Source organism: Carassius carassius, chromosome 6 (genome assembly GCF_963082965.1).
Source record: "Carassius carassius chromosome 6, fCarCar2.1, whole genome shotgun sequence".
NCBI lineage: Eukaryota > Metazoa > Chordata > Actinopteri > Cypriniformes > Cyprinidae > Carassius > Carassius carassius.
This window is the reverse complement of record NC_081760.1, coordinates 39,342,407-39,369,055: the sequence shown is the minus strand read 5'-3', so window position 1 is coordinate 39,369,055 and position 26,649 is coordinate 39,342,407. Positions and strand designations below refer to the sequence as shown.

The 26,649-nt window shown below is 36.1% G+C and overlaps 1 protein-coding gene and 1 pseudogene across 6 annotated transcripts; one reads left to right on the top strand and one right to left on the bottom strand.

Annotated features, from left to right (window-relative positions):
• LOC132142869 (NACHT, LRR and PYD domains-containing protein 12-like) overlaps positions 1-26,649 on the bottom strand; it is a 52,091-nt pseudogene extending 25,442 nt beyond the window's left edge.
• Positions 619-4,360, top strand: nxnl1 (nucleoredoxin like 1). Of its 6 annotated transcripts, none has more exons than XM_059551706.1 (3): positions 619-1,115; positions 1,716-2,077; positions 3,771-4,360. In XM_059551706.1, exons 2-3 carry the CDS (start codon positions 1,752-1,754, stop codon positions 4,129-4,131), a joined length of 687 nt encoding a protein of 228 aa, XP_059407689.1. In that variant the 5' UTR covers positions 619-1,115; positions 1,716-1,751; the 3' UTR covers positions 4,132-4,360. The 6 variants fall into 6 exon arrangements, with proteins under 6 accessions (XP_059407689.1, XP_059407690.1, XP_059407693.1 ...); XM_059551707.1 differs by having other exon boundaries at positions 619-1,127; XM_059551710.1 differs by having other exon boundaries at positions 621-1,115; positions 1,747-2,077.

Sequence of the window (26,649 nt, the reverse complement as noted above, 5' to 3'; positions counted from 1 at the left end):
TCTCCCTCTCTCTGTCTCAATGTCTCTCTCTCTCTCTCTCTGTCTCTCTCTCTCTCTCTCTCTCTCTCTCTCTCTCTCTCTCTCTCTCTTCTCCCTCTCTTTCTCTCTCTCTCCCTCTCTCTCTCTCTCTCTCTCTCCCTCTCTCTGTCTCAATGTCTATCTCTCTCTCTCTCTCTCTGTCTCTCTCTCTCCCTCTCTCTCTCTCTCTCTCTTTCTCTCTCTGTCTCTCTCTCTCTCTCTCTCTCTCTCTCTCTCTCTCTCTCTCTCTCTCTCTCTCTCTCTCTGTCTCTCTCTCTGTCTCTCTCTCTCCCTCTCTCTCTCTCTCTCTCTTTCTCTCTCTGTCTCTCTCTCTCTCTCTCTCTCTCTCTCTCTCTCTCTCTCTCTCTCTCTCTCTCTCTCTCTCTCTCTCTCTCTCTCTCTCCCTCTCTCTCTCTCTCTCTCTCTCTCCCCCTCTCTTTCTCTCTCTCTCCCTCTCTCTCTCTCTCTCTCTCTCCCTCTCTCTGTCTCAATGTCTATCTCTCTCTCTCTCTCTCTGTCTCTCTCTCTCCCTCTCTCTCTCTCTCTCTCTGTCTCTCTCTCTCCCTCTCTCTCTCTCTCTCTCTCTCTCTCTCTGTCTCTCTCTCTCTCTCTCTCTCTCTCGGATTAAGGCCTTGGTGTATTTTCAGCCAAGAAGGCTTATGGGATCTCTGATGAACATGGTCATAATCCTCCCAGAGAACAAAACGATAAATTTTCATGATAACAGAGGAACAAAACTCAGTTCTTGAATCTTAGCCATGCATTTGCATGATTTACTTCTGATAATCAACTTCAGTAATATTGGCATCTGTCAGATTTAACTGATGGACTCTCTGTTTCTCTCTCTCTCTCTCTCAGTAGGATTATGACGGTGGGTTCATGTAGATTAGGTGGTCTGTTCACTGTGGCCTTTAAATCTCTCTGATTAGAGAGTAGACAAACACTGACAGAGCAATGTCAGAGACAGTCTGGTGTCACTTTAACCCTGTAATCACCGTGAACGGGGCGCGTGGAGACAGATAACAGCACGGTGAACCTGCAGGACGTGAACTCATGATCGGTTCGGTTCTGAGGCCAGCGAGACTCCATCACTGAAGGTCTGAGAATAGGTAGTAACCTTGAACCTACCCCTAAACCTAACCCAAGCCCATCTAGTTAGCTTGTATTACCAGAACTTTCTTAGGTAAATACACTGTACAATAAAGTGCAACTGGAATATTCAACTTTATAGTTTGGCAAACATCATTTGAATGTTACTTTAAAATGTTCTCTGAACGTTCTGAAACAAGTAGCAACATTTAAAATATATTAGACAATTGTCCAACTTAAAAATTTTCAGAAAAAAATACAAAACTTTTGACAACTGTTCCTTTAATGTTGCTGGGAGAACATTTGTTCATAACTTCTAGTGGCTTAGGGGTGTTTTGAGAACATTCTCTGTTGGTTTTAGTTGAGGTTTGGTTCAATCCTTCTTGTAAAACTCAAACTCACAATCTGTGAGTGTTTATACAGGGCAGGACTTTGACCACCATCTACAATTTCACTGACTGAACTCAAGATTATCTTTTTTTCCAGCTTGTGTAGAAACTAATAGCCTAGGGATACTGTTCACACTGGAAAATGTGTATTTGATTGTGTTGTAGTGTATTCATTACAATAGATTGTTTGCCATTTTAAACTCCATGCATATAATCCAGCAGTGATCAGGGCACGTTCTCTCTTCAGAAGCTGTCATGGTGGACCTGTTCCTGGGGAAGGTTCTGGTGAAGAACAATAAAGACCGAGACGAGCTGGACACGGAGCGTGAGATCGTCCTGCGGCTCCAGAACCGCATCCTCATGCTGTTCTTCGGCTCCGGTGAGTGTGAGAAGTGCCAGGAGTTTGCACCGACGCTCAAAGACTTCTACAAGAAGCTCACGGACGAGTTCTACGTGGAGCGATCGGCTCAGCTGGTGCTGCTGTACATCTCTCTGGACTCGTCCGAGGAGCAGCAGGAGAAGTTCCTGAAGGAGCTGCCCAAACGCTGCCTGTTCCTGGCCTACGAGGACCCCTACAGAAAGTGCGTACCATTTCTGTTTGGTGCAAAAAATTTCTAGTACAGTGCTTGAGCACAGTTTGACTGGTCTGCAAGAAGAAAAGATGCCTTAAAATAAAATATAACACTCAAGAACTTTTATTTTACCGTCCTGTTCAGCATGTAAATATTATGTACTGTATTTATTATATTAATTCAAATAACTGGTTCATTACCATGATCCAGTGATATTTCTGAATTACTATTACAGATTTTGTTAATATAGCTTTTATTTTTATACTTTCAGTTTTTTTATTAAATCTAGTAATTACATCTTTTTGTACATTTTCTTCATTTTTCTTGTTTAATATTTCTATTTAGCTTTGCTTTTTTTTCATTTTATTTCAATTTATATTTTTATTTCCAGTAATTTTAGTGCAAAATTTATATATTGTTTTTCAATCTTATTTTAGATTTTATTTCAGCTTTAATTCAATTATTAACATTCCACATATGTATTAATAGGTAATGCTATTTTTTAGTTGATTTTAACAAGGTTTTTTTTTCTTAGTTATGCAAACTTTAAGGGAACATTTCATTTTATCATTTTGCAAAAAGAAGAATGTTACTTTTTAATGTTCTGTAACAAGTAAAAACATTCACAGTTATTATGAACATTCAACATTGTTTCAGGGAGAAATCATTCTGTGAACAATATACTAATTCTACTGTCTAGAGACCTGGCCTGAGTTTCCCAAAAGTTTCGTAAGCCTAAGAAGTTTGTAAAAACGATCGTACGACTGATCTTAATATTACGGTATGTTTCCCAAAAGCATCGCAACTTAAGTAGCACTTGAAAATCATCGTAGATCTACGGGTGCTCTGGAGTAATCATTGAGCCTTAAGTGCATCGTAAGAAGACAGATTTATGCATCACCTGCAGGATATATAAATTAATGAATTAAAAAGGGCAGAAAAAATTTGAAATACACATCTAAATTAAATGACACAAAAAATAAAAGAATAAAAGTAATGTAGGAAATGTTTCAAAGACTTTGGGGATATGTCAATGACTTGCTGAAGTGCACGAAAACTAGCTATGTATTGGACCCAGAAATAACCTCTCTCCCTCTCTCTCTCTGTCTCTCTATACTGTATATAAATGAATAAATTGAAATAAAATTATGCATTTAGCAGACGCTTTTATCCAAAGCAACTTACAGTGCATTCAGGCTAACATTTATTTACCTAACATAATGAATTTAAAGTATATAATATATTATTATGTATAATATTGTACACTATAATATAATATAATATTGTATTGCATTATAGTTATTATATCCAAGTTATCTGTCTGGAAAGCAGCATTAGGTTAACGTCAATAAACGATTTCAGCACTTGACAAACGGAGAGCGACTCCTAAGTAGCACTTAAAGCACAGGTAGGTGCGATTGCTTTACGTGCAATTTTGGGAAACGCACATGAAACAATAACAAACGATCGTAAAATTACTCGTAGAAAATGCTCTTAAGCACTAAGATCAAACGTTATCGGGAAACCCGGGCCACAGAACTTGGAACCATTACTGGAAGAGTTTGTTCATATCTTTGGGAGAAAGTCCTGAGAAGATTCCCTGTCAGCTGATTTAGAGTGAAAAAGGTTGAGAACTGGAGTGTGTGACCATCAGGATCTGTGTAGTCAGTGACGTGTGTGTGTGTGTGTGTATGGTTCACAGGGAGCTGAGCGAGATGTTCGAGGTGCAGGATCTGCCCAGGCTGGTTGTTTTGCGTCCGGACTGCTCTGTTCTCACACCTGACGCCGTGGAGGAAATCTGTAAACTGGGAACGGACTGCTTCCGCAACTGGCAGGAAGGGGCGGAGCTTATCGACAGGAACTTCATGATGAACGAGGAGTTCGACGAGGGCAAAATGCGCAGCATGACCGACCCCATCCGACGAGTCAAATACAAGGTGGAGGACAAGAAGAAGAAGAAGAAGAAGAAGAAGAGAAAGAAGGATGGGGTGAGTGTGGAAGAGGAGGATGAGGACGAGGATGGAGATGAAGATGGAAATGATGGAGGAGGAGGTTGGGGCTGAGGTTAGGACATCGGATGCTCTGATAACTATTAGTGAAAGAAGCCACGAGTAAGAGTTGATTACACATCGCTGATCAGATCAAATAGCAGCGCTGAGAGAAGAAAGATGGATGTTCTGCAGCAGTTCTCAACCCTTCATCCAAGCCCCATCAATGTCCACAACAACATTTGAAAACTAACATGTTTCCTCTGGAAAGACAGATGCTTTTATTTTACCGAAACTGCGTTAGAAACTAAATTATTATAATTCAATAACTGAATTTCAGGATTTTTTTTTTCATCCAATCAATCCAGTTGTTCATAATTCACTGGATTCGTATTAAGCATAAGATATTGATACGACATTTTTATACTTAATATTCGATTTCACAAATGAAAGAATTAAAGAACATAATTTTACAAAAGACATTTACTGTGCATGCCAGGTTATTTTCTGCCAAATCATGTGAAAGCAATGCAGTTATTAACCTGGAAATTCACACTAAAATTTTAACTGTTGTTAAAGGGGTGAACTAAATTAAGAAGTATCTTGTTTTTATCTTTTTAAATAACATTAAGTCCTCAAGTCCCCTTTTAAAGTGTACTGAAGACCCCAGGTTGAGAACAACTGGACTACAACGGCTGCTCAGTGACTGATAGCTGAGCTCAATTTCTCAATTCAAGGATCAGTTACTTCTCTTCAAATACATCTCTACAGTACATTTCCAGATCATAGGTGTACATCTATGAGTGTACAGTATCACTATAAGGATCGTCAGATGACTGCTGTTACATAAATGTATACATAAATGCTCTTTTTTTAAACATGCATGCTTTTTATCAACATTTGGATTACTAATAAACTATGAAATTATAAAGAAAATTGGTCTTGATCATGTTAACACACACACACACACATACAGTAGAAGTAGTTTCAGACATCCTCCAACTATTTTTAGCCTCCCATTTCCACAAATTACCAGATAACAACTATCAGAACTTAAAAGAAAAAATAAACATCTGTGTAACAATAATTCTCTTTTTAAAAAGGTGTTTATTTTTAATGCATACAAAAGGTTGATTAAAAACAGCTCAATTTCATAATACAAATCTTCCAAATGTGGAAACAACAGAGCGCAGACTGAGCAGAAGGCTTTTTTCATCTACAGGAAGTCTAAGGGTGAAAGAGAAACCGAGTGGCGCGAGCAAACAGGAAGTGAAGACTGCGAGTTAACGAACAACTTTGTAAGTACAACATTAACTTCATTTAACAAGTCCCTGGAAATAAGTTACATTTTCTCAAGGTCTCAGTATTTCTTTGAGTCTAATTACTCAAAGTGTGTTTGTGTGTGTTTGTGTGTGTTCACAGTGGTGTTTGTTTCAAACGAAAGGTAGCTGATGTGTCTCTCATCTTTAACAATACACGTTTGGAAGCACAATACAAACCACATTCTCTATTCAGACAAATATCTGATCTGTAATTGAGGTGTTAGTCGTTCAAATATGTGCAAAGGATTTCACCTCGCCCTTTAGTGCTCGTTTTTACAACTAAATAATAAACTCAAAGGCAGTCATATCAACGTGGTCCAAGCACCAATAGGTTGTACGGTTTGGATATGCAATATATATTTCTCAACATATATTATGAAACTTAAATCTCTTCTGGTTTTAGTAGTATGCAAAATACATGACAGTTTAAAAGGAAATTAGTAAATAAGTATTAATTTACCTTGATGGAACATGAACTAATACCTTGACCTGATCTTAACCTTAATAATCTTAACCTCTAGTGGTCGACTGTAGTATAACAGTTTTGATCTGTCATGCACAGCTAAGGTTGCAGCCGTATTTAAAGGTTTTAGCTAGACCTACACAAAGCTGAATAAACACATGAGGATTTCACAGTGTGGAGAATACTTATAGAAAATGAAAACAATAATAATTTTACAATCAGTAGCAGAGAAGTTCATCTGCACATGTGTAACACTTGATAAGCCAAGCGCACACAACATATTAATAAATCTGTAGGCCAGTATGGTTCGAATGAGGAGGCATAAATTATACAGCTTTAGTCTCGTGGTGAATATAAGCTGATGATTATTTTAGAAAAAAAAAATATATATATATATTTAAAAGTATTCACAATACCAGTTTGAATATTATACAGGTGGGATAAAATGCCCCCAGTCTGACAAAGCACTTTGATTTATACATTTACAGCAAAGTCAGAGTACATCCAGTTATACTGTAGCTAAAAAATAAAGACCATATAATCATTAATTATGATTTACAAAATTATAGCCTATTTGAAAAATATTGTTAGCTGATGATAACTGGCAAGCTAACTAGCTACCTGATGCTAACTTGAAGTAATTTTTAAATATAAAGTCCAAATGTTTTTTATCTCATTATCACCATAACACAATATGAACATATGGGACTCATGTTATTATATTACATGTTATTGTATCAGTATATGATTGCTAAAGCACTGAGCTTGCGTTTTCTCTCACTGGAATATCAGTACACATCTGATTAATATACAAACATTTATACACATAACAAAATGTGTGCTCACCAAATTCCAGAGAAATAAACACATAGATGTAGATTTTTTCATTCTCTTTGACTACTTTTTTTTCTTTTCTTTTAACTCTTGCTCAAAGTTATGCTATGCTCATCTCGTGAATCTCGGAGAAGAGCAAAAACGGCGGGATTTCTGCTTAGACTAAACGTGATTGGACGATCACTGCCATGTCAGTCTGCTTACTTAACTCAATTCTGATTAGTTTGTTTCTTTAACAAACTGTTTAAATATTATTATTTATAATACATTTACTAAATTATACAGGGTATGATTGAATTATATATATTGTTCACAGGCAACATAATAAATAATCCTGTCATATACAGTTTGTTAAGTTTATTTAGTTAAAAATGGAACAAATATTTAAAATGTACTCCTGATTAAAAATGAATCCCTTCCAGGTAAAAGCTGCAGATTGTGCAGATTTGTCTAAAAGGTGATCAATTGATCCAGACTGCTTAAAACACACAGATATATCCTGGATGAGTTCTTTGGGAATAAACAAAATAATCAAATGTGTTCTTTTGAATGTTCACATACTGTAGCTTCCTGTTCTGTTTTATTGTTGAGTTTCCGGGTGTAGAAATAGTCAGTGTGAATGCATGTCTCTTAACTCTCCACACTAAAGGTGGAAACCCTATTCTCAGTTGCAAATGAGGTTTATCAGAGAAATGGCAGTTTCCTGATTCCCTTGCTAGGACCACACAAAACATTTTAATCTGTGCTGGTTATATTTGCTCCCCCAGCTGAGTCTACACTGAGACTGATCAAGTTGTTTTGTTATATTCTCCCACTATAGTGAAACAAAATGGCTACAACCGAAACAGCAATTCTTGATGCACTTAAGGAGCTACTGGAAGCCGAGTTCAAAGAATTCAAATGGCATCTCTCAAATAGTGGGACAAAAGACAACTCTATTCCTCGAGGGAAGCTGGAGAACGTCAATCGCCATGAGGTTGTGACTCTCATGGTGCAGCAGTACACAAGTTCAGACGCCGGGAAGATCGCAGTCGGAGTGCTAAAGAAAATTAATCAAAATGAGCTTGCTGAAGAACTGAAGAAACAATTTCCGGAAGGTACTTTTTAAAAATGTTTAGCTATGAATATTTGCTTTAAACTGATTTTGAGTTTATCTGTATGTCTCCATCACTTCCAGAGGACGTTTCTGCTGAAGGTGGAGCATCATCTGCTGGAGCTGAAGGTGGAGCATCATCCGGTGAAGCGGCTGCAAAAGCTTCCACTGCAGGAGTTAACGTTACCATAACCTCCTCCAGTGGAGGAAGCGTAAAGGCCCCTGTTATTCAGGGTGGTGTGTTTAACGGCCCAATAAACTTCAGCTAATGCTCAAGCACCTGTCTTATCTTATAACAATGATTTTAGTGTTTACATCCTTAGATTTGAAAGGGAAGCTGATTGTGGCTTCTGATTCGTTGTGCTTTTAGGCTCATACATACATATTTATACATGAAACAAAATAGAAATTGTGTTTACAGTGTATTTGAACTTAAAACAGTTTATGTTTTACTAACAGTCTGATTAATTCTAAACAGTAAATTCTAAATTGGCAGCTTCTAATGATACTGGAATGTGAATGACTATGACCAGGAACATTTTTATTTCGGGAACATCATTTATGTACTTCCCTGCCAAATTGGGCAGCACCTGAGATGCCAATGTTTGTATCACATGTTCATTAAAAAGAGCTGGAAGCACAGATTCTGCCTTTTATTCTTGTAATGCCTGCAATTTGCACCTTGTTGAGTTCAAAGTCTACAGAAAAGAAGCACCTTATTAGTATGCATGTGCAGACAAGGATTTAAAATGCCCCCATTATATTATTTTAAAGGATACTAATTTTATTTTGGAGGTCCACTGCAATAGGTTACAAGCATCCAAGGTCAAAAAAACACCCCATACATATTAAGCATTAAATTAAATATTTATTATTATATCCATTTACACGTGCCTTCGCTCAGTAGTTTGTGAGTTTGGCATGACTCCACACGCAGAGACGAGACATGGTTTGTACAAAACTGATGGTTTTAGGCCAGAGAAGTAGATGTGTGTTTGATTCTGTGAAACAGAATCGATTGTTGGGACATGTTGTGCAATGGACAGGAGCCAAGGCATTAATAAAGTATGTTCTTCGATTTGTAACAGAAGTGTAATTAGGCCTGTAAGTCATCATTAATAGTAATGATGGACTGAAGTACAGGGCATCTATAGTTTAAATGGTGATACAGCTGACTTTAAAAAGGAAAAAAATAAAATATTCAATCAATAACATTGGTGTAAACTAGTGAGACATACAAAGTAGACATTAGTATCCTGATCCTCCGGCTAGTGGACAACTTCAGTATAAGTCTTGACCTGACATTCACTGTTGCAAATGAGATGCCTTAATGTTTAACTCTAATAGAAAAGGACGGTTCATGGGGCTTATGTGCCACCATTCTGTCCTTTAAGCATATTACAGAGATGTTTATATTAAATTAAGTGATAGCTTACTGATTCCTAAGAAGAAAAAAACTGCTTAAACTGTGCTAGTTATACAACGAAAAGCAGAATTTCATTTAGTGAAGCAGCTGGGAATCCTCCATTCAATCCATCATTATGTGTTGAATCTGAATGACTAATGAGCAGCACACTTTTTATTTTGGGTCATTTACTCTCTTACCTAAATTGTCCGTGCTTGTGAAGGGGATAAAAATTAGAGCTAATGTTTGTGTCATTTATTCAATAAAAACCGTTATAAGTCCAGAATAACAGTTGTGTGATTTGTTGTGATATTACTGTTTTGGTGCACTAATATTTTAGCAAAATCAGTGTTTTTGTTTTGCAGTGTTCATTAATTTATCAACTCAAGACAAGCAAATGCATTTCGCGTTTAAATAAATACTATACTGTATATCCATTTACATGCGAGCCATTTTTTTTATTTTATGGAAACCAGCCTCTAAATTACAAACGCTTCCACACGCAGAGATAAGATGCTCTGTATAGATGCCTCAATGTTCTGTGAAGTGAATGAAGAATAAAGCAGTAACTCACCGTTTGTGTTGTGCCTTGAGTGTTTGCAGATGAAAGTCTGAAAAACACCTTTATATATATACATCAGATTGTCAGGCTCCTCCTCTGCGTTTTAGTGCAAATCTACATAATGAATGTGAATTTGTGTTCTAATTCTGAGATCAAAAATGCCATTGTAGAGTTCTTGTTTTCATATGTATACCATATGCTGTAACAACACAAGGGTGTAAAATGAATTCAATCTCAGGATTTACTGATGACAGGAAAACAAACAGCAGGTGAGTATCAGATGCAAACTGATTAATGAAACCAAGTAACTTAACTTGAGATTGTATTGCAGATGGCAAACACTGATGAATGAGATAAAATGAAAACATAACAATGGGTGATCAGCAGACAACGAAGGAGAAACCCGAGGTGGTCAACAAACAGGCACATGATCCAGCTGAAAATGAGTTAACAATCTTTGTGTGGAAACACTGACAAGATCAGATAACTACAGAGTATGTGAGGTTAATATAAGAGCTACTTGATGGTGATTTAATGAGCCAGTGTGGCAATGGCCATGATGATAGCTAGTTAAGCAATAGAACCCCAACCAGAGTCATTTTTCCCCAAATATAATCACAAGCATGTAGAGTCTTTTCTGTTTGAAATCATTTTACTGCCTGGAGAGTCAAGGATCAGGTTGCTGCAAAATTTTTATAATGACCCTACACTTCATTCATTTATATGAACTGAAAAAAAGCTGATTAAAATAATTGATTTGTCAGAATAGGCAGTAGGGAATTGTAAAGATGTAAATTATAAGTCATGTGTCCTGTAATTTAAGAGTCAAACTTGCAAAAGAAAAGCAACATCTAATGACAATTACACAAACAAAGCAAGATATCACACGTTCCAAACTAATTTACATCTGGACACAGACTATGGGTTCAGCCTTGATCTGACAAATAAAACTCATTACAACTAAATCACAGATAAATATATCTCATAACAAATATGACATTCAGCCATGGGTATTGAGGGAGGAATAAAGCATGGAAATCCTTTCTGAACATGTGGCTCGACTGCTATTTACAGTTAAACATGTGAAACCTTTGCATTTACCTGCATAAAATCTTATCAAATTTGATTTAATGAATACATGTGTAAATAAATGGTAAGACAAATAGGTTTTCAGGTTAAATCTGACAGAAGGACACTGAGTTGCTGTCCACTCTGAAGGCCGCATAGAGAGGATCTTCAAAAGCCACAAGGAAGGTGTACAAGTGTGTAAGTGTGTCAGAGACACTGTAGAAGGACAAAACGCCAGCTGTCGTGTCCACATACACACCTACTCTTTTAAATGAACAAGAGGATGAAGCCTTTGTATAAATGTCTTCTTCATCATGAGAAACATATGGGAAAGATGCACAGGTAATTTTCCATGACACACTATTACATCCAAGCTGAGCGGTGGCCTCTGCTACACAAAGATCATCACTTTTCCTCTTGATGGTTTCGTACGTCACCCCGACCGTCCCATCCGGACCCGTCCATTCGGCCTCCCAGTAACAGCGGCCGGACAGGATCTCTCTAGACAGCACTTGTTGGACTGATTCAAATCTATCTGGATGATCTGGATATGGCTGCTTCTGCATTACACATGTCGCTGTTCTGTCTCCGTTGGAGAGACACAGCAGAACATGAGCTGTGTTCGGATCCAGCGTGAGATTGCAAGCATCTGCAAGACAGAAAACACATTGGTTAGTGCCTCAGCGAGAGAGAGAGACACAGAGAGATGGAGAAGGAGAAACTTACACTTCCTTATCCCTGCTTTGATGAAGCTTTCACCCATAGGGTCAGTTCTGTAGAAATCAATGAAGAAGAGGTTAAGAGAATGAAAGAACATAATAACAAAAAGTCATTGGTTTGATTTACAAGAAATTAATGAACTGAATGAATGAACGTTGTATTGTTCCTTTGGGTAAAAGTAGCAGCACAAATGTATATTTGCTTCCTGTATGTTGCTTAAACAACACTGACTTTACGACTAATGTTTTGTCCTTATTGAAAACAGCTTTACAGCTATTTAAAAAAAACTTTTTATTGAGCATCCCTCTTTAACTTAAGAACACAAAAATACTGACAAATTACTAAAAACATTTAGATATTGAATCAAATTAAGTGATTCTTTGAGTCATTGTTTCTATACATAATTCCGTTCAAAAGTTTGGGCTCAATCAGTATATATATATATATATATATATATATATATATATATATGTATATATATATATATATATATATATATATATATATATATATATATATATTGGGTACGTAAAGTATTCAGACCCCATTCAATTTTTCACTCTGTTATATGGCAGCCATTTGCTAAAATCATTTAAGTTATTTTTTTTCCTCATTAATGTACACACAGCACCACATATTGACAGAAAGAACACAGAAATATTGCCATTTTTGCAGATTTATTAAAAAAGAAAAACTGAAATATCACATGGTCCTAAGTATTCAGACCCTTTGCTGTGACACTCATATATTTAACTCAGGTGCTGTCCATTTCTTCTGATCATCCTTGAGATGGTTCTATACCTTCATTTGAGTCCAGCTAAATACATGTTATTTGGGTTGTATAATTAAATAGTTTTAATCAAAAACAGAATGGTCTGATTTTAGGTTTGTTAATGAGATGCAAACATCACTCTCTGATAGCAGGTGCCACTATTGGAACACCAGGTCCATTAAAGACGGATCCAATAAAATAATGAACAGATTTCTTTCTCCACCGTATAAGTTCACTTAAGATATAACCAACTGTATTTATGAAAATTCTTTTGCATTTATATTTGGCAATTTGACAGAGATCTGACATTCTATTTGTTGTATTTCTGTCTTGCATAAAACTGAAGAATATTTGGCACATCCTATTCTAAAATGATCTGATATTAACTTTTGCATGGATTTTATGGAAAAGTGCTTAGGCCAAAGGTTTTAAGATATATGAATATGCTTTTAAGTTTTATACATTTTTCTTACCTAGGTTTAAGGTTGGAGTAGGTGTAGACATTAATAAAACACTATCTAACATGTGGAAAATTTTATTTCATTGTTGGTTTCCAGTCGGAGCTGTCCCTTCTAGCCATGTGCAAGCATGCAAGCCCCAAAAGAGTGTGAATGGTTTAAAATGCTTGAATGTTTAAATCGGCAAGACTTAGATTGTAGTTGATCATTTGCACTTGTTTCTGTTTCACCCCTACAAGCGAGTGAACAACGCGAATAAAGTTAGGAATTTTACATTACTATTCAAGATAGTCCTTCGGGCAGGGCAGTAATTCATTTTGGTAGCCCGACTGGAAAACACAGAAGTCCCGGGACATCGGGCTAGAGATTTTGTGAGCACTGTACATATATATAATAAATTATATATTTTATTCAGAAAGTATGTATTCAATTAGTCAGAAGTGACTTCTATTTCTAATAAATGTTGTTCTTTAGAACTTTCTGTTCATCAAAGAATCCGGAAAAACAAAATGTATCACAGTTTCCACACAAATATTCAGCAGCACAACTGTTTTCAACATTGATAATTATCAGAAATGTTTATTGAGCAACATTTGATATAGTTTTGAATTAAATTTAGTGGATCTTGGGGAATTTTTTTTTTCTTCACACCATGACCTACAAGACATACTTGAGTATCTGCAGTTTATAGTTTGGATCCTGCTGTTTGTGTTTGAGCAGCTGGACTCCTGATTGTCCTGGGTTATTGTAGCTCAGATCCAGCTCTCTCAGGTGTGAGGGGTTTGAACTCAGAGCTGAAGACAAATAACCACAGCCTTCCTCTGTCACCATACAGCCAGACAACCTACAGACTGACAAAACAACTGAGAAACAATCCATTTGTCAAAAAATAAACTACAGCTCTTAGTTTTACCTCAGTATCTGCAGCTGACAATTTTGACTCTCCAGTCCAGTCCAGAGCAGCTTCACTCCTGAATCCTGAAGGTCATTATTACTCAGATCCAGCTCTCTCAGGGGCGGATCTGAGCTGAGAATCAAGGAAAGGTGCTCACAACTCTTCGCAGTGAGGTTACACCAGCTCAACCTGTGTAAAAACATTCCAAAACAGTCATTTATCAAGCATCTGCCTAGTACAGTGTGGTCAATGCTAAATTTCATCAATACTTTCCTCAGAACCTCAAGTTTTCTCTCTGTTTTTGTCATCTCATCTAGTAGCCAAACGAGTCCAGAGTCTTGCAGGCCATTGCCGCTAAGGTCAAGCTCTCTTAGACGATGTGAGATATTCTTGAGAGCGGAGAGAAGCTCCATACAACTCTCCTGGCAGAAATGACACTGGGCCAACCTGAATGATTACAATATCAGCATTACATTTCAGACTACATGTTCACAAAGAAATAGAAATGGTAATTACATGTCTGTCAACCACAGATTGCATAGACTGAGAGGTCATGTACATATTTTAAGGGGGGCGTCTAATCTTTTTTTTTTTTTAGGTGTGGTGGGCACATGTTTAATGGCACCTGTTTCTGAATATTAAACACGTAAAACTAGAAAAACATAAACACTAGACTTGTAAATACAATTATTTATATACAATTTAATAAAATGTAGCCAAGTTATATACATGAATTGGGTGTTTGTCAACTGACTGCATGCTGTTGGAGTTTACAGCTCTGTAAAAAATAGGCTACTGGAAGCACTGTGGTACATCACACAAATAACATTTCAAGTTACTTTCATTTTTTAACAAAGACAGTACTTAATTTCATAAATACAGGAGTCTGATTTTTGTTTTAATTGTGAGAAGATATGGTTAATAACAAAAAAAAACACATTTTGCAAACAACGCCTAAATGAACACATAAGAGCTGAATATAAGCCAGATTCGGCCCATATTCTGTTGCTATCAGGGAAGCCAAGCATAAGAATATTAATGTAATTTTTAATGTAAATTTATAACCAATCGCCTAATTTTGTTCATAAAAACACGCTAAACATAAATTTTAAGTTTTTGAAAGGAAAAACAAAAACGGAAAGTCAAGTCGGCTATAAGTCAATTTTATAATATTCAAAAATAATAGCAGCAGGCCTAAAGCATAATGTTAACGTTCCAACATTACAAACACTATAAACATATAGGCTATTTTAGTTCCCCTCACTCAAATCCCTTAAATTTAACATTATTCAGAACAGACCAAGAATGAAAAAAATAATAATTTATTCATTTCTATAATAATGTAACTAACTGCAGTATAATATAATAATATATGTTAGCAAAATGTTAGCAGTTTGAAGATTCATGAATATTAGCAAGGATTATTCAAATTATTCTGGAGGTGACGGGGCACAGGGACCAAGGTGCCTGGGCCCCCGAGGCCCACTGTGGCGCCTACGCTGACCTGAGTGTCTCTAGATGACGGTGTGGGTTCTTCAGTCCAGTAGAAAGTGCCTTTACTCCCGCCTCAATGCTGTAATTGTGACTCAGGTCCAGTTCGCTCAGAGGACAGTCTTCTAGCTGAAGAGCCGAAGCCACTGTTTCACAGCACTGCGCTGTCAGTCCACAGTCTGAAAACCTATAAAGATGGCAAGATGTTAGCTAGTCATGAGGAGCTTACCTCTACAGTTTCAAATAAATAGATCCCAATAAAGCAAAAAAAAAAGAAACAATATAAGTATTACACTGCACAAACAAATGTTGGAAATGTATAAACCGCCTATATGAGTCCATAGACTTTACAATATCACACCTGTACATTAGTTCAATAACTTAACAATTTTATTTGTTTAAAAAAACATGTAAATCTTAAAGGAACAATGTATTTAAATACTATGCTTGACAAAATTGTAGTAATTTAAAAAACATGGAAAGAAAGAAGAGTACACAATGGCTTACGCTGCGCTTCTGCAGCATTATGGTCACACAAAATGGATCAAAATTGTTAAAAAGTCAATTCAATTGATTAAACATGCTTTTGGATAACTCAAATTTAATTAAACTGGAATTGTGAAAAATTTAAGTAGAAAACATAAACTGGGGAAGAAAATGGAATATGTTAAAATAATTTATGGAGGAAATAAAAAAAAAAAAAATTGGGAGAAAAACAAACAGTATTTTATGGAAAATATTATCAAAAACATGTTGAAAAAAAATTACATTTTGAAAAAGTAAAACAGAAAATGCTGTAAAACAACAACAACAGCAAAAAATAATAATAAAATAAATTTGGGGGGAGTTTTCATTTGACTACGTACAGAGCTTTTCTGCAGCACCTCACGGCTGGGACGAGTCTCCTGCATCCCGCATATGTTTTGTTGAACATCTTCGGGTCGAAGTCTTCCAGCACCTCGCCTGACATCAGAAGCACATAGACCAGAGCTGAGCAGTTGGACTTGGAAACCGCTTTTGGCTGGCCACTCTCTGACTTCAGATATTTCCTGATTTGTTGGTACAGGCTTCTGTCCTGCAGCTCCAGGATGCAAAAGAAGTGGTTGATGGATTTATCTGGGCACTTGTCATTGTTTTGCAGTTGCTTGATGTACTGGATGGTTTTATTGATGCAGTTTTTATTGTCCATCGTTTCGTCCAGCAAGCCGATGAGGAGTTTCTGATTGGACTGGAGAGAAATGCCCAGCAAGAACCGCAAAAAGAGATCGAAATGCCCTCGCCTGCTCTCCTTTGCTTTATCGATTGCCTTCCTCTGCAGAACATACAGCAGTTCTTTCTTTTTAGGACGCGAATTCTCAAGGAAGAATGACAGCACATCCATGTCCAGCTTCAAGTAGCAAAGAAACACATGCAGCGCAGCAAGAAACTCCTGCACACTCAAATGTATGAAGTAATAAACCTTCATCTCATGCAGGACAGAGTCCTTCTTGAAGATTTCAGTGCACAATCCTGTGGACTCCTTGCTTTCATCGATGCCGCAGGCTTTCAGATCACTCTCATAGAACATGATGTTTCCCCCCTTCAGCTGTTCGAACGCAAGTTTAGCCAACTTTGAGATCATGTCTTTGTTTGAACTCAAAAGCTTTGTGCGATCTCTTTCGGGTTTCTTCTCATACTTCTGGTTCTTCATGTTCATCTGAATGAGGAGGAAGTGGATGTACATTTCGGTGAGAGTCGAAGGAATGTCCTGCTCGTCATTTTTTAAAAGAATATCCTGAAGAACGGTAGCTGTGATCCAGCAGAAGACGGGAATGTGGCACATGATGTAGAGACTACGAGACGCCCTGATGTGTGAGATTATTCTGGAGACCTGAGCTTTGTCTTTAATCCGTTTTCTAAAATACTCTTCCTTCTGCTGGTCGGTAAATCCACGCACCTCCGTAAACAATCCTACGTACTCAGGAGGGATCAGATTGGCCGCTGCCGGTCGAGACGTCACCCAGACAAGAGCCGATGGAAGCAGTTTTCCTGCACCTAGGCTTGTGAATAAAACATCAATGGATGACCGTGCATGGACACATTTGACCAATTTACAATCAAAATCCAATTCCAGGCGACTCTCATCAAGCCCGTCAAAGATAAATGCTAGTTTGTATTCTTTATAAAACTTGGTATTTTCCACATCTTTCAAATCAGGATAAAATTCCAACAGAAGCTCATGGAGACTGATCGCTTTATTATCTTTAATCAAGTTAATCTCTCTGAATGGAAGCAGAAACACACAGTCCACATGCTGATTGGCTTTTCCTTCGGCCCAGTCCAGGATAAACTTGTGCACAGAGAATGTCTTTCCGATGCCAGCGATGCCTTTGGTCAGCACAATGTTTCCCTCTTCCTTTTGCTTCAGTAAATAGAATATGGTGTTGCAGTCGATCGGTGTGTCCTCAAATTTGGGCGTTTTCACAGCTCGGTCGATCTTCAGAACCTCATGTTCATCATAGACGTCTGTAATGTCCCCTTCAGTGATGAAGAGTTCAGTGTACACTTTGCTGAGGTGTGTTTTGTTCTCCTTTTTGCCCTCAAACACACGCCCCATTTTGGCCTTCATGTCGTCTTTGTGACTTTCCACGAATTTCTGCAAGACGTCGTGCTCTAGAACGAATCAAAAACACAAGAACTGTTGTGACTTCTGCCTAAAATCATAACTTGTAGACATTTAGAAATCAGTCGAGTTTAATCAATTATAACCAGAATAAAGTGAAGTGAAGTGAAGTGACATTCAGCCAAGTATGGTGACCCATACTCAGAATTTGTGCTCTGCATTTAACCCATCCGAAATGCACACACACAGAGCAGTGAACACACACACACACACACTGTGAGCACACACCCGGAGCAGAGCATAAAGAAGGGGCTATTGCTGTTGTACCTTGTTTCTGAGACATATGTCCTTCAGGTGGATTTTGGTGCCCTTCTGAGTAAACATCGGAAAGAAAAAAAAAACAAATTTAGCACAAATCATTCAGCTACCAAAGCATATTTATTAAAATCTTCCAAACTACTGGGTGGTTCTGACACATTAAACAGTTTTGCCAAGTTTTGCTAAAGAAATAAACAACCTGGTCTGAAAAATTACATTGCAATATTAAGTGACCCTTGGTGAATTTGTACATATATAATAAAATATATAATAATACAAAATAAAGTAAACCTGTGACTGCCAAAATCTGTAAGATAATTAAAAAAAACAAAGCCTAGAGTGGCTGATAATGAGCAAACTTGGCAACGCTGATGCTAACCATATAAGAGTGCTATGAGCTCACCGACAGCACCAGTGGCTGAGCTGAAGCTGAAGATTACTGAGCCCTGGATGATGTTTCCAGTGAGTACAGGAGCGTTTACAGTTGCAGCTGTTTTAGCATTCAGATCAACACAGACTGGAGTGTGAGAGGGGCTTATCATGTGCATCGACCCATCTGCCTTCTCCAGTTCATCAGCCGTAACTGCACTTTTTTGTCTCTTCGGTCTGTCATCATCGAATTCTAACTCATCCACTGCCTCTGGAACCGACTCCATATTGTCTACCTTGGTCTTGTCTCCACCTTATTTTTTCAATGCTGAAGTAAGCGGTTTTCTGGTAATGTGTGAGACCTTCGGTTTATTAGCTGCTGTGGGGAAATAATCAAAAGAATAACAGTGCAGCAACAACAAACCAATGTGTTCACAATTTAAATAATGTGGTAAGACAGACCAGTTTACAATATCAAGCAGCAAGAGCTAGAAGCATATGTGACCGGAAGCCAGAAAAATAATAAGATCTGACAAGAGAAGATGGCCTATATGACAAGTTGAGTTTGACTAAACCATTTCATATTTTTACATCTCATGTATGCACTTGTAACAATCCTAATACACAACCAGATCTGATCCTTACTTTCTATTGAGTAGCTACAACTAATTGTGCCATTAAATAACAGTAATTTACTTGCAGCAGGTGTATACGAAAACAAATTCCTCGTATGTGTGAACATACCTGGCAATAAACCTCATTCTGATTCTGATTCTGATTCTGATACAGTATTTTACCGTAAATTCGACCATGGAAATTAACTCCACTCTCACTGCTTCAAACAGTTCGAGTTTAAATCTAGCATTCATATGATGTTAGTACTGTGAACTTATTTCATTTGAGTACATTGCGAAGGAATATTTCTTAATATAAAACAGCAAACAATTAATGTGTAATAGTAAAGTAACTAAAAACACAAATTTTACTTAAATCACTGCAGTTCATTGTCAGCTATAACACACATGCATGTGCTGAAATACTCAACACAGAGATCACCACTGCATCAGTGGCTCCACATTTACTGCCTTTATATAAAGCAGCAGAAGATCAGAATGTTCTGGTTACATTACTGTAATATTTTATAAAATTAAGAAAAAAACATGTACAATTCACTCACATATTTCAACACCAATTCATACTTATAACTTTTAAGTCAGTGTAGTAGATCATGGACGACAGAAACAACCATAGTCTCTTAACAACCTACATAAATATTGCTATTACCAATGTATCACAAAGACACAACTATAGCAATCAAATAAAACTGAAAGTTCAACAGTATCTAATATCTTTTTTCAAGTTACTAGTACTTATTTTTTAGATACTAGAATCTTTTCCATTAAATACTAGTACTTATTCTTTATCTACTAGTGCTTATTTTTTAGGTACTAGTGTCTTTTTTTTAAGTTACTAGTACGTATTCATTAGCTACTAGTGCTTATGTATTAGATACTAGTGCTTATTCATTAGACACTAGTACTTATTTATTAGACACTAGTACCTATTCATTAGATACTAGTGCTTATTCATTAGCAGTGTTTGGAATAAAACCGTTTAAAAGAACGTTAGGCGTTAGGTAACGACGTTATTTTTTCAGTAACGGGTAATCTAACTAATTACTTTTCCCGTCGTTACAACGCCGTTAACATTACTGGACGTTAAATGCGGTGCGTTACTATGCATTGATTGAATAAACTGTATAATCCGAACGCAACCCTGGCTCAAACAGCAAGTGAGGAGGTGGGTTTATAACGAGATAAGCGATTATGATTGGCTAAGGCAGAGTCATGTGTTACATGCTAGCCAATCAAAGCCAGTGTTTTTACACACATGCCAGCACACATGCCAGCGGCACAACAAACACACACACACACACACACACACACACACACACACACACAAGCAACAGCTTCGCAGCAGCAGCAGAGATGGTGAGACAGGAGCAATCAGATGGAAAGTTGGCATTTTCAAAGGTGGAGATATAAGCACTACTTCAAATTCATTGTGATCAAAGGCAAGAACGTACATGTAATGTGTACATTATGTCCAGGAGCGAAGACTTTGTCGACATCCAATGTAAGCAACTCTAATTTAATGAAGCATCTCACAACAACACACGCATCTACAAAGCTAGTTGCCAAAAACACTTTTCTTACAAAGATAATATTTGAAGTGCAGGATAAAACTCTTGCTGTCTGTTGACGTAATCGAAAGTTATGTACGAACACCTGTCTGTTCTACTCATTTCAACTGACTTGTTAAAACTGCTAAAAAAATACAAATTCTTTGACATATAGCAACTTTAAACTTTTTTAGTTTTTTTTTAAACAGTAACGCAAATAGTTACTTTCCCTGGTAACGAGTTACTTTTATTATAGAGTAATTCAGTTACTAACTCAGTTACTTTTTGGAACAAGTAGTGAGTAACTATAACTAATTACTTTTTTAAAGTAACGTTCCCAACAGTGTTCATTAGATACTAGTGCTTATTTATTAGACACTAGTACTTATTCATTAGATACTAGTGCTTATTTATTAGATAATAGTGCTTATTTATTACACACTAGTACTTATTTCAATAGTGACTAGTAACTTTTATATTGTTACTAGTAACAAATTTAACATTTTTGCTATTGACTTCTATGGGGATCTGCCATTGAGATATCAACTATTGAGTTTTGACTAGTATGTATTCCACTAGTGACTAGTACTTAATTTTTATGTACTAGTAGTAACATAAGCCCTTGTAAAAAAGCAGATCTGACTAGTAAGATAAGAATAGTTACTAGTAGTGATTAAAAAAAGGTACTAGTGTCTAAAGAATAAGAACTAGTATCTAATGAATAACTACTAGTATCTATTAAATAAGAACTAGTATCTAATGAATAAGTACCAGTATCTATTAAATAAGAACTAGTATCTAATGAATAAGTACCAGTATCTATTAAATAAGAACTAGTATCTAATGAATAAGTACCAGTATCTATTAAATAAGAACTAGTATCTAATGAATAAGTACCAGTATCTAATAATAAGTACTAGTATCTAATGAATACTTACTAGTACTATATAAATAGATACTAGATACTATTGCAATACTTACTAGTCAGAAATTAAAAGATGATATCAAAAACAGAATAACTCCGAGTCCCTTTTCGTTTGGAGATATCTTCAACCTTATTAAGAACTAGTAAGAATGCATTTGGGGATATCTTCATTTAAACAGATCATTACATAAACACGAGTACCTCTCCACTGTCCAATCAGAGTCCACATGGTAATACAACACGCAGAATAAATTAGGATTGCGTTAGGATTGCGTTTTAAACTTTATTCTCATAAAAATAAGCGCGATGGTTTGCGAAGAGCAGAGATAAAAGCATATATTATCACAGTCATTGTTTATTTTCATCAAGTTTCATCAATAAAACGTCTATCTGAATGTTATTCAGCTACATCTACAGCGAAAGCTGAGTTTCCTGGAACTTCATCAGTGAGTCTCACTTGTGGAGTTTCTGCGCGATGGCGAATTTAGTTTTTTAATGAAAAACGAAATTCATTGAGTACTCATTATTGCTTGCAAAACCCTAATTTGAGTAAAAATAACTAAAATAATTAAGAACTTTGAGGTAAAAATTTGCAATTCCCTACGTTCTTCTCCGGGATAAAGCATTATATTTATTCTTATATATTCTCAGTTTTGTATATTATGGTGAAATAGTGTTATTACAAAAGTAATGTTCCTTATTTTGTTTAGTGTTTTTATTTAGAAATAATAACCATAACCATTATTAGGGCAAAATTGTGCAGCCCTTCAAGTACAGCAAACCTGGTGTTTTATTATTATATTTTTTATTAATACCTTTTGGCCTTCTTTTCAATTAAAGAAAATGTTTGTCTGAAAACCACAAGGTTTGGCTTTTGGGTGCCCTGTACAGAATATTAATGTAAAAACATTCAGTGTCTGCAGCATCAGTGCTACACAGCACTGAAATTAACTCTGCTGGGAGTAAATGTGAGACCACACACAAGAGTGTGAAAGTTTTAAAATAGGAGTGTTAAATTAACACTGAAGCTGAGTTAAAGTTAATGAGATAATTAAGTGATTAATTGAGTGATGATTGACCATTATTGAAGACACCTGATGTTAACATGCAGAATCAACAAAGATGAAAATCACTATTTTTATGTCACCATTATAGTGGTCAGTGTTTGCTTTAGTTGGGCTCTTGAGCCTTACGTTTTTTAAAGTCATATTTGGTTTGGCTGTTGCAACTGAATTGTAACAAACAGACAAGAAAAAAAATCTAAACACAGGCTTTTGACCTGAATCACCAAACTCAATTAAAGCCTAAACAGATTTGATTGACCTCATTGATTATAAAAATCCTGTGATTATACAGTACCTGCTAATTAAAGTGATTTCTTGAAAGTTGTTCTGATCATAAGAAAAGCTTGTTTTAGGCACACACATAGATCAAAAATTTGTTTAGGAATCTCAACAACGGTGACAAACAGCATATTCAGAAAAACAGTACAACTCTAAACATTAGAAAACAAACTACTAAAAGTAACATAAAAAACAAAAATAGAATAGTAAGAATAAAGGAAATTACTGAAACAATTCAGCTAATGATTTATTGATGCCGCAATGCATCATGGGAGCCATGAATTAATTTTGATAGGTGGCACCCAGAATGCACTGCAACATGCTTTTTTGATTTTCACCATTCTTGAGATTCACAGGTTCTTGATGTTAGTGTGCCTAACTGAAAAACTCTTTTGAAAGATTTTTGAACAAACAGCTTTTAAGAAAATCTTCAGATTGTGTTTGAAATTCTGGAAATACTTTGTTTAACAATCATAGGGCTGCAATAATCAACAACGTAACTTTAACGAAGTAATTCAGGAATAACAATATTCTTTGCTTGTCCATCAGTTTTATAACTCAGTTATAACAGCCAATTAAAATCTGACTTTAACACTTTAGGGGTCAAGAGCCCAACTAAAGCAAACACTGACCACTATAATGGTGACACCATTAAAATAGTGATTTTTGTCTTTGTTGATTCTGCATGTTAACATCAGGTCTCGTCAATAATGGTCAATCATTCCTCAATTAATCACTTAATTATCTCATTAACTTTAACTCAGCTTCAGTGTTAATTTAACACTCCTATTTTAACACTTTCACACTCTTGAGTGTGGTCTCACATGTACTCCCAGCAGAGTTAATTTCACTCAGATTTATTTGCTGTGTACAGTCATGCCCAAAAATATGGGCAGCCTTGGTAAATATGATCAAAGAAGGCTGTGAAAATTAATCTGCATTGTTAATCCTTTTAATTTTTTGTTTAAAAAATGCAAAAAATTCTAACCTTTCTTTGAATGATAGGAATTTAAAATGGGGGGAAATATTATTATAAAAAAATATTTTTCTCTAATACACATTGGCCACAATTAAGGACACCCTTTTATTGAATTCTCCATTTGACAGTTTAACAGCTCTACATTTTTCCTATAATGCGTGATGAGGTTAGAGAACACCTGAAGAGATCAGAGACCATTCCCTCATCCAGAATCACTTCAGACCCTTCAGATTCCCAGCTTCTCCTCTTCAGTTCACTCCTCTCATTTTCTATAGGGTTCAGGTCAGAAGACTGAAAGGGCTATAGCAGAAGCTTGGTTTTGAGCTCAGTGAACCATTTCTGTGTTGTTTTTGAGGTTTGTGTTTGTATTATTGTACGGTTGGAAGATCCAAACATGGCCCATTATAAGATTTCTAACAGAGTCAGTCACTTTTTGATTTTTTATATGTTGGTATTTGATATAATCAAAGATGCCATGTATCTAAACAAGATGTCCAGGACCTCCAGCAGAAATATAGCCCCACAACATCAAAAATAGAGCAGTATATGTTTTATCTCTGTGTTCACCAAACCCATCTTGAGTATTTGCTGCTAAAAAGCTAATTTTTTAGTTTCATCTGACCATAGAAGCCAGTCCCATTTGAAGCTCCAGTCATGTCTGATAAATGAATATGCTTTAGTTTTTTTTTTTTGGATGAGCAAGGAGAATTTTTCTTGTAACCCTCCTAGACAGCATGTGGTGATGTAGGTGCTGTTTGACAATTTTTCTTTTAAGGTTTTCTGAGCCCGAGACTCAACTATTTTCTGCAATTCAACAGCTGTGATCCTTGGAGAGTCTTTAGTTACTCAAACTCTTCTTCTCACCGTGCATTAGGACGATACAGACACACGTCCTCTTCCAGACAGATTCATAACATTTTCTGTTGATTGGAAATTCTTAATTAGTGCCCTGATGGTGGAAATGGGAATCTCCACTGCTCTAGCTCATTTGTTAAAGTCACTTTCTAATTTGAGAAGCTCAATTATCTTTTGCTGCACATCAGAAATATATTCTTTGGTTTTTCTCATTATGATGGATGATTAAGGGCATTTGGGCTTTGTTTTCCCTCCTCTTTATATTTCTGTGAAACAGGAAGCAATGGCTGGATAATTGCATGTTTATAATCATGCTGGAGTGCTCAAAATTGTGAATATGACTGGGAATATACTTCAGTTATTTTACTCATAAGAATTTCTAGGGGTGTTCTTAATTGTGGCCAATGTGTATTAGAGAAAAAGCTTTTATTTCATAACGATATTTACCCCCATTTTAAATTATTATTTTCCAATGAAAGGTTAGATTTTTGTGAATTTTTAAAATAAAAGATCAAAAGGATTAACAATGCAGATTAATTTTCACAGCCTTCTTTGATCATATTTACCAAGGGTTTCCATATGTTTGGGCATGACTGTATATGAAAAAAAAAATAAAAATAAAGTTAACATACAGCTCGTGTATGATATTTATTGTTTTTACTGGAGGAAAAATAGGAAAATAACAGCTAATACAATTGGTGTCGTATATCCATCCTTCCAGCAGAGGTCACTCAAAGACCAACAAAAACATTAGGCTACTATATTTACGAAATAAATAAGTTTTCTATGTGCCTGTGTACAAATAATTGTTTCTTTTCTATTTGGTTTTCTAAAAAAAAAGTACATCCATCTCCTTGTTTCTGTTTTCTGTTTAATCTCTCTCCTATATGTTGTTGGCTCATTAATATTCAACATACAATTACCATACTGGGCAGAAATGCAAATTCAAAAAGTACTAGTATCTATTAAGTTCAGGATATCTCTGGTCTAAAAAGTTACTAGTAACTAAAAAATAAGTACTAGTTCTATTTAGTGTTAACACAAATAGTTTAATTAAATACTAGTCACTATTGGAATAAGTACTAGTATCTAATGATTAAGTACTAGTAACTTTACAAAAGACACTAGTACCTAAAGAATAAACACTAGTACCTAATGAATAAGAACTAGTACTTAATGGAAAATATACTAGTGTCTAAAAAATAAGTATTAGTAACATGAAAAAAAAAGATACTAGTACAGCTTATAGATTAAATGTTACAAAGGCTTGCCATACTCATTAGTGTTCATTCTCTCTGTCAGGTGGACTTTATTAGTAAACTCATATAGGAAATAGTGAATGAGGGTGTAGGGTGTGATTTGAAACACAGACGCTGAGTGTCGACTTTGAACGTTGTTAATTTACGATATATAGCAGCAGGCTACCTTCTCAAAAACGATTAATATTACCCTAGAATGCACTGTTTTAAAGAAAAACAGTATGTTACTGTCAAAATTTGGCCGTTTTTACAGCAACTTTTAACAGTGATATACAAATGAGAATAGAAGCAGTTTTGCACATATTATTTTTTACATGCAATAGTACTCAGTATTCCGGCTTACACAAACATGCTCATGCGGACAGAAAGTCCAAAGTCTCACCTACATGCCCGTTCACACCAAGAACAATAAATACATGGTTATCGTTCTCATAAGTGGCCGTGAATGGGTTAAATTAGCAGGAAAATGAGATTAGGAAACCAAACACATGTATCAAGAACCCGGTGGGTTTTCACATGCATTAGCGATACCAGTTGGGAAATAATAAACGCACGGTACATTACCTGTCCTGCTGATCTTGTACATCAGTTTCACTTCGTGTCTTCCTCCCACCAAGCGGCAACCCATAGACTGTGTAAAAACATGGACATAGTCTCCGGGACCTCCAAGTGGGTATA

Bases quoted from the DNA above. Each gene is read 5' to 3' on its own strand.
- nxnl1 (XM_059551706.1), top strand. From the start codon at position 1,752: ATGGTGGACCTGTTCCTGGGGAAGGTTCTGGTGAAGAACAATAAAGAC. The intron at 2,078-3,770 runs GTGCGTACCATT...TATGGTTCACAG, and splicing joins TACGAGGACCCCTACAGAAA to GGAGCTGAGCGAGATGTTCG.